General features: G+C 43.1%; 1 protein-coding gene across 1 annotated transcript; it reads right to left on the reverse strand.

Moving 5' to 3' along the window:
- Nucleotides 1-126: 126 nt before the first annotated feature.
- Nucleotides 127-8,689, reverse strand: GRWD1 (glutamate rich WD repeat containing 1). The gene is made up of 7 exons (XM_060780389.2): nucleotides 8,391-8,689; nucleotides 7,690-7,807; nucleotides 6,913-7,081; nucleotides 5,476-5,689; nucleotides 4,096-4,238; nucleotides 3,039-3,236; nucleotides 127-1,130 (listed from the first exon to the last, which is right to left on the reverse strand). The coding sequence occupies exons 1-7, from the start codon at nucleotides 8,638-8,640 to the stop codon at nucleotides 819-821; spliced, it is 1,404 nt and encodes a 467-aa protein (XP_060636372.2). The 5' UTR covers nucleotides 8,641-8,689; the 3' UTR covers nucleotides 127-818.
- Nucleotides 8,690-9,135: the final 446 nt, after the last annotated feature.

The raw sequence follows: 9,135 nt of genomic DNA on the forward strand, positions 1-9,135 counted from the left end.
CCCAAGTTTAAAGGTTTGCTCCTGCCTGTGTTAAGGAATGATGGGACAAACATCTAACACTATGAAACAAACAGCAGTATTATAAGGGCGTGAAGTAGAATGAGACATGAAATGCAAGATTAAATCTTTCTTCCAAAATAATTTATATTTAATCAACTTTCTCTTTAAAATCTTGGCTATCAGAGTTACCAGGCTCAATCCTATAATTTGCATAGACACTTCAGAGCAGTGTTTCTCAACCTGTGGGTCCCCAGGTGTTTTGGCCAACAACTCCCAGAATTCCCAGCCAGTTTACCAGCTGTTAAGATTTCTGGGAGTTGAAGGCCAAAACATCTGGGGACCCACAGGTTGAGAACCACTGCTCCAGAGGTTTCAGAAGTTGAGCCAACTGGGCTGTTCTACACACAACAAATGCCAGGAATGGGAAAACTGTGGCCTTCCAGACTGGTAGTCATGCTAAGGGTGACTGGTGGGAATGGTTTGTGGGACAACAGTTCCCCCTCCCTTGTCCTACTTTGTTCTGAACTCTATTAATATAATATATAATGGTAGCATTGAAATGAGGCCTGAGTCATCTGTGTTGCTCACAGGGAGAAGAGAAAGAACATTAGTGTAGATAAAATGGCGCAGCTACTCTATTTGTTATCACCCATTAGTTGGAGAAGAGGAAGAGGTGATGACCCCATCAAAAGACTTAGCTCGGCCTATGCCGAGGATTAGTAGATTTAGGTCAACAAAGATTGTCATTTTAGAAAGTTCGCAGTCCAAAGAGTACCAGCCATGGATGAATAAGAGCAGGCAGTTTCCTACAATTTCCCTCAAACGCTGATGGTTCGAAAGATGTTGAATCCAGATAAGGCCGTGGTGATGATGGTGCCAGGGCACTGGGGGTGCCAATGCAGCTCCTTAATGTCGTTCTCTCCTTGGTGAACAAACAGCAGCTGGGGAGGGATGGAGGCCAAGGCTGGGTCCTCAGCCTCACTTTCCTCGTCTCGCTCCACAGCTAAGTCCCACTGAGTCACCTGGTCGTCCGCACCAGAAGCTGCAAACACACCGCTATCTGTAGGGTGCCACTCCACGGATGTGATGGGGGCTGTGTGCTGTTTGAAGGTGGCCACAGCTGACCCTTTCTGTGGAGAAAACGAAGAACGTTCCACAGCATTAGTGGGAAACCAGAAGAGAGGAGTGTTTATAATATCCTAGAATTGGAAGAGACCACAAAGGTCATCCAGTCCAACCCTTACAATGAAAGCCCCCCTGACAGATGACCGTCCAGCCTCTGCTTAAAACACTCCAGAGAAGAGGACTCCACCATACTCAGAAGCAGCCTATTCCATTGCCAAACAGCTTTTACCATCATCATTTATTTATTTATCCTATTTATACCCGGCCTTTCTCATATACGCAATTATTCAATGCCTTAAAACAGATACAATTCCAGTAACACTAAAATTAAAATGTAATTAATATTAATACATATTAAGCATTTTAAAACATTACATCTATATAAATAAAAGTGTAATGTCCATTTGTGGGATTAACAGAACTCAAAAACCACTGGACGAATTGACACCAAATTTGGACAGCATGCACTTAACATCCCAATGTATGTTCTTCTCTCAAAAAATTGATTTTGTCATTTGGGAGTTGTAGTTGCTGGGATTTATAGTACACCTACAATCAAAGAGCACTCTGAACTCCACCAATGATGGAATTGAACAAAATGTGGCACACAGGACTCCTTTGACCAACAGAAAACACAAGGGTTTGGTGGGCATTGACCTTGAGTTTGGGAGTTGAAGTTCACCTACATCCAGAGAGCACTGTGGACTCAAACGATGATGGATCTGGATCAAACTTGACACGAATACTCCATATGCCCAAATATGAACACTGATAGAGTTTGGGGGAAATAGACCTTGACATTTGGGAGTTGTAGTTGCTGGGATTTATAGTTCAGCTACAATCAAAGAGCACCAACGACAGAACTGGGGCAAACTTCCCACACAGAACCCGCCCCATGATCAACAGAAAATAAGGCCATCCAATCCAACTCCCTTCATCAGGGCAATAAAACGTAATCAAAGCCCTCCTGACAAAGAGCCATCTAGCCATAGATATAGATATGATTAACAAACACACATATATATATGGATATATGGACCTCTAAAGAAGGACAACAATATGTTCCAGAGTATGCAAACCAGACAATCTCCACATCAACACTGACAAAGAAACAGCAAGAAACAGTGTTTACCCACAAGCATAAAGAAATTACATATATTAGAAATCAACACCTTCTCATTATTTTCCAAACCACCAGACACGGCCACAGCAATGCGTGGCAGGGGACGACTAGTTCAATATAAAATCATGCCATCTGTAATCACAGTTCAAAGACATTCCGTAGTCATTGCACATATTTAAAACTGTTATTGCACTGCACTATTCTCTGAAAGCCTAGTCCCAAAGCCAAGTTTTTACTTCACTTCTGAAGGCTAGGCAGGAGGGGGCTGATCTAATGTCACTGAAGAGGGAGTTCCATAGCCAAGGAGCCACCATGGAGAAGGCCCTATCCGTCGTCCCCACCAGTCATGCTTGTGATGAAGGTGGGACTGAAAGCAGGACTTCCCCAGACGATCATAATCTCCGAAGTGGTTCATAGGGGGAGATACATTCAGAAATTCTGCCTAATATTTAGATGGAATCTTTTTTCCTGCTATTTGAATCCACTGCTCCATTTTGTCCTAGTCTCCAGAGCAGCAGAAAGCTTTCCTTTGCCTCAATGCGACATCCTTTCAAATATTTAAACATGGCAATCATGTTCCCTTTCAGCCTTCTTTTCTGCAAGCTAAACATATCCAGCTCCCTAAGTTGCTCCTCATAGGGATTGGTTTCCCAGCCTTAGTTATTTTAGCTCCTTCTCTGGACACATTCCAATTTGTCAATATTCTTGATTTGTGGTGGCCAGAATGGTACACAGTATTTCACTCTACATTCTTATACTCTCAGTTTGGCAGTAAGGACTCATATCTCACCTGAAATTGCCTTAAATCCCAGATCTTGAGGGCCCCATCATCTCCTCCGCTTACAATGAAAGGTTCATTTCGATTCCAACTGATTACATTGACATCTGCGTCGTGTGCCTGACTGCTGGTCAGCATGCAAGCTTTCCCTGGTGCTGCCCGTATGTCCCAGACCCGAATGGAGGCATCTGCAGAGCAGGAGGCAAAAACCTGGCCCAAGTATGAGATTATGGGTTATTATTCAAAATATGGACCTATTACCGTATATACTCAAGTATAAACTGACCCAAATAGAAGCCAAGGCACCTGATTTTACCACAAAAAACTGGAAAAACATATTAACTCTAGAATAAGCCAAGGGTGGGAAATGCAGCAGCTATTGGTAAATTTCAAAATAAAAATAGATGCCAATAAAATTACATCAATTGAGGCATCAGTAGGTTAAATGTTTTTGAATATTCACATAAAACTGATAAGATAAGACTGTCCAACTCTGATTAAACCATCATTCTAACTTTTGTTAATGTAAATGTGCTTACATATCCTTCAAATACTAAGAGAGTAAAATAATAAATGCAATAAAAATAATAATCGAGTAAAATAATGTAAATGTAATAATAATAAAGGGTAAAATAATAATAATAATAATAATAATAAAGTAAAATAATAAATGTTGTGTTATAATAAACAACAACAACAATCCTATCTCATCAGTCAAAAGCAGGCCCACACTTCCGATTAAAATACTAATAAGTTTATATTTGTTAAAATTGTTCTTCGTTTTAATTATTGCATTGTTTTTAAGTGTTTTTGCATTACAAATAAGAGATGTGCAGTGTGCATAGGAATTCATTCATGGGTTTTTTTTCAAATTATAATCCGGCTCCCCCACAATTTGAGGGACTGTGACCTGGCCCTCAGTTTAAAATGTCTGAGGACCCCTGCTCTAGACTATACATGCATATAATTGTTTCAGCTGTAAGTAATAATTTTAATGACTTCTTATAACTATTATACTGATAATAGGGTTATTTGCCAAACTGGATACAGCAAATTGCCTACAACTTACCGTAGCTTCATTCGGGGACCACTGTAGGTCTTCTACAGATCCAGTGTGTGCAGTGAAAGGCCGCTGGTCTACAAACCATGACCCATCCTCCCTGGGGGTCCATAAATGGATATTTTTATTGCAATCACCAGTCAGAAGAGTGCCTGGAAAAGATGAGACCCAGGTTATTGTAAATTGCATTCCATCCATTCTGGCCTGTTTTCCCTGCTGTACCATAACTCATCTCATACTACAAAATACAGATCCTGCTTTAAACAGCAAATAACACTCGATGGATCTTTGTACACAGAAGTCCCTCCTTGTTCTCTGGTTAGAAGACCTTTCTACTTACTATTGAGAAGTTAACAAAGGCCAGCTGAAAAAGCACAAACTGTGGGTCTTGGGTTCCAGTAGAGTAGGCATGGGCTAACTTTGGCCCTCCAGGTGTTTTGGACTTCAACTCCCACAATTCCTAACAGCCTACCGGCTGTTAGGAATTGTGTGAGTTGAAGTCCAAAATACCTGGAAGGCCAAAGTTAGCCCATGCCTGCTCTAGTTGATTCAAACTGCTTTTGTTTATGTTTCATTTCACATGTGCATATAGTCAGTTTTGGATAAAAGGTTTGATGAAACATGTGTAATTGTTCTGATTCGTGATGCAGGAACCGGTCCCTGTTCTTTCCATTTTATTTCTGTCTCGAGTATAAAATAGTCTATGAAATAAGTAACATCTAGGAAACACATCCACTTTGAGAAATACCAGTCTATATAAATAAAAATGTAATGTTAGTTTGTGGGATTAACACAACTCAAAAACCACTGGATGAATTGACACCAAATTTGGACACAATACACTTATCAATACAACAATGAGTGACCATCACTTATAAAAACACTGAAAAACACAGCAGAAGGGACTTAAAAGCTAAAAAAGACGCTACAGCGCATGCGCAAAAATGACTCCCCGACAAACAAAACACACAGTAGCATATCCACACTTCTCTTCTAGACTACAAATCCCAGCATCCCCTAGACCAGGCCCTTTAGGAGAGGAGGATGACCAAATGCACTGTTTCCAAGATGCAAGCTTTCTTCTCCTTGGATTTATTTGAAAGCATCCCAATCCCTGCATATTTCCAATTTCCTATTCCTGGACTGCAACTCCCAGCAATCATCTTGATAGATTAATAGCAATAGATAGGTAGGTAGGTAGATAGATCGATCAGGAGGACTGCTGAGAGTTGCAGTCCAAGAATAGGTAGAGAAGGCAGAATGGGGAGAAAGAGGAAGGGAAAGAAAAGGAGGGAAGGAAGGGAAGAGAAGGAAGGAGAGAAAGAAAGAAGAGAAAGAGGGAGGGAAGGTTGGCCACAGTATTAAACATAATACATCCCAGCGTATCACCTGGTTTCTTGGTGGACCAATCCATCGCAAACCCTTCCGTCATATGTCCAGCGAAGGAAAAGATAGGTTTGATTTTGGCCTGCTCTTCTCGCAGGAAGACTGCCATTGTCTGGGAATTAAACACAGCTGCCAGGGGCTGTTGTAGGTCATAGAGATTCACCTGCCCCTTTTCGGACCAAACAGCTGCTATTGGGGTTCCTCCCAGCTCTGTCACCTACAATAACAACAACAACAACAAATGCATATAGCTAAGCTTTAAGATGTAGTTTTGTCAGAAATATTAAAAATTAACTAGGTGTTTTGAATTACAAAAATGGGAGTCAAGCACTGAAAGGGTTAAATGGATGCAATGACTCAGCAAAAGTTGCAGTTCAATACAAGTAGGCGTGTCTGTAGCTTAGTAGCCATCAGTCTGAGGTTTTTGTTTTTTTTTTAATCCTGTCAGGAGCAACTTGAGAAACTGCAAGTCGCTTCTGGTATGAGAGAATTGGCCGTCTGCAAGGACGTTGCCCAGGGGATGCCCGGATGAGTTGATGTTTTTTACCATCCTTGTGGGAGGCTTCTCTCATGTCCCCGCATGAGGAGCTGGAGCTAATAGAGGGAGCTCATCCGCCTCTCCCCGGATTCGAACCTGCGATCTGTCGGTCTTCAGTCCTGCCGGCACAGGGGTTTAACCCACTGCGCCACCAGGGGCTCCCGGTAAACCTCAGTGAGAGAAATGTCTCAGTCTGTGAGAAGGCCTCACAGTGTGAGGTAAGCCTTAGTCTATGAGAAAAGCCTCTGTGTGAAGTAGATCTTAGTGTGTGAGAAGGCCTCAGTGTGTCAGGCTTTGGTGAGAGAAGCTCCAGGTTGAAGCCCTCGTTTGTAAAACCTATGTGCGGAGGTCTAGTGTAAAAGCTACTGTGTGAAGCTCCAATATAAGTTTGTTGTGAGAGGAGGCTCTGTGAGAGTGAAGCTGTTTATCTGCATGAGGAAGAAGCCCAGCATGGAAGCAAACACGGAAGTATAAAGGACTTTATTTGTGTTGTTGAAAACTTGTTATTCTAAATAGTACAACTATATTATTTTACTACAAAGAAAAGCCTCCTAAGGAAGATATAACATTGGACTGTGTGTTTTTGTTATTTTTATCACTTTTGGCTACTGGTGCAGGTTCACGCTGCTACTAATAAGTTACTCTGCTATACATTCATGGGGACGGTCTTTTGTTAATAAGTCCACTCGCCCACAAGTTTTGCCACAGGAAACACAATGAGGAAAAGAGGCTGGAATTCAAATCCCGATCCATCTATTAAGCTTACTGGGTGATCCTGGGCCAGGATCTCATAAGACAGCTGTGAGGATGCAATTGGGGGGGGGGGGGGGACCAACATGTATCCCTCTTTGACTGGAGAAAAGACAAGATAGAAATGAATTCCACTTTTTAAAAAATCCTACCCGAACTCTGTTGATACCCCCAAAATGGGGAACCATGGCCAATTCCAGTTGAGGCTTCTTTTCTTCATCATCTTCATCTTCATCACTATCACTGCTGCTTTCTGACCCCAAAGTGTCTTTGGTGGCTTGCTTGGTTCCATGGAGGTTATGCATCCTCATGATCATTAATCTGTTGTCGGTTTGGATGGGGGGAGAGAGAAAGGAATATTTAAAAGAAATATAGGCTTAGGTCTCATTAGGGATAGGATTATGTGGCATCTACACCAGTGGTTCTCAACTTGGGGTCCCCAGATGTTTTTGGACTACAATCCCAGAAATCCCAGCCAGTTTACCAGCTGTTAAGATTTCTGGGAGTTGAAGGCCAAAAACATCTGGGGACCTCAGGTTGAGAACCACTGATCTACACTGTAGAATTAATGCAGATTGACAGCACTTGAACTTCCATGGCTCAATGCTGCAAGATTTTGGTATTTGTAGTACAACGATCCCCCAGAACTCTTTGGCAGAGAAGGCTAAAGACCTTGTAAAAATACAATTCACATTATTCTAGGGCAGTTAAAGTGGTGTCAAACTGCATTAAATATAGAACGTAGATAAACCCTAAGTGGCTCTGACTTGCAACTACCAGCATACCTTTCCACTGGATATACTGGCAAGAGCTGCTGGGAATTTCAGTTCAATTTCTGGGGTCTACATGATCTTCCACCTCTGTTCTATATGCTCATCTATCTGCTTTATAAGCTCACATCATATGGAAAGCTGTTTTTGCAAACTCACCTATTGGCCTGGGCTCCTTCGTCTTGAGTTCCAGCACAGAGAAGAAGGCTCAGTGGGTAGGTGGTTCGATTCTCTCCAAAGTCATCACGCAAAATGTCAAAGCTCAAGCAAGGAGCACCTAAGAAACAATCATTTAAAAACAAAACAGGAGATCCCAGTATTAAAAAGCACCAGAATTAAGAGAGTATATAAAGAAGACCACTCAGAAACAGGAGAACTCCTGACAGCAAACAACCAAGTGCCAGGTTCTTGTGGGTTTTTTCGGGCTATAGGGCCATGTTCTAGAGGCATTTCTCCTGACGTTTCGCCTGCATCTATGGCAAGCATCACTCACTACCTCTGAGGATGCTTGCCATAGATGCAGGAGAAATGCCTCTAGAACATGGCCCTATAGTTCGAAAAAAACCACAAGAACCTAGTGATTCCAGCCATGAAAGCCTTCGACAATAAACCAAGTGCCAGTTAGCACTTCCTAAACAAAGGTCCAGGTACAACAGCCAAGCTACCTCTATGCAAATACCCATACAGGTAGTTTGGCTGTTGTGCAATCACAATTTTGGAAGAGCCATGGTCAATGGAAATCTAGCATAATGCCAAGTTCTTAAATTTTTGTCTGTGGTTTTGTATACATTGCAACTGTATTCTCAGTCCACTTCTGACACTCATGCTCATCTCTCAGGCGCCCCACCACAGTCCCTCACCTGTTCCCGCCCGATGGTAGAGCCGGTAGGCCCCTTCGTCCATCACCAGCTCCTCCCCGGCGGCTGGAGGGGGCCCTTGTCCGGGCACATAGGCGCCCCCTTTGCCCTTCTCCCTCGGCTTCGTTCCTTCCTCCTTCGCTTCCTCCTCCTCCTCCTCCTCCTCCTCCATCTCCACTTCTTCTCCCTCCTCATCGCTGCTGCTAGAGCTGCTGCTGCTCTCCACATCCCATGTGCTGGTGGAGTCCTCCATCTTGGCAACGGGCGCAGGAGTCGCCTAGCCACGCCCCTTAATGGATTCGGCTTGCCCTCACTTCCGTCCCTGTGTCTCTATTCGCCCAAAGCCGCCCCTTGGAACTCTGGGACTTGTAGTCTCGTGAGTCGCAGTCAAGCGAGCTGAGAATTCTAGACTCTACTCCCCTAAACTACGAATCCCAGGATCCAATTGGCTTTGAAAGTGGAACACAGAGTTAGGATAATATAGAGTGATAGGATCCTTAATTGGGTGCGGCAAACTTCGGCCCTCCAGGTGTTTTGGACTACAACTCCCACAATTCCTAACAGCCTACCGGCTGTTAGGAATTGTGGGAGTTGTAGTCCAAAACACCTGGAGGGCCGAAGTTTGCCCAGGCCTGATCTACACTGTACATTGAACTCCCACAGTGAGACCATGGGAGCTGTAGTTTTACAAGATCTTTAGCCTTCTCTGCCAAAGAGCGTTAGGACCTCAGCAAACTACAACTCCCAG

This window comes from Anolis sagrei, chromosome 6, assembly GCF_037176765.1.
Source record: "Anolis sagrei isolate rAnoSag1 chromosome 6, rAnoSag1.mat, whole genome shotgun sequence".
Classification (NCBI taxonomy): domain Eukaryota; kingdom Metazoa; phylum Chordata; class Lepidosauria; order Squamata; family Dactyloidae; genus Anolis; species Anolis sagrei.

Excerpts from the sequence above, each read along its gene's own strand:
- GRWD1 (XM_060780389.2), bottom strand. The coding sequence starts at position 8,640 with ATGGAGGACTCCACCAGCACATGGGATGTGGAGAGCAGCAGCAGCTCT. Across the intron at positions 7,808-8,390 it reads CTACCATCGGGCGGGAACAG|GTGCTCCTTGCTTGAGCTTT; the intron begins GTGAGGGACTGT and ends ATTGTTTCTTAG. Across the intron at positions 4,239-5,475 it reads TTGGTCCACCAAGAAACCAG|GCACTCTTCTGACTGGTGAT; the intron begins GTGATACGCTGG and ends CATCTTTTCCAG.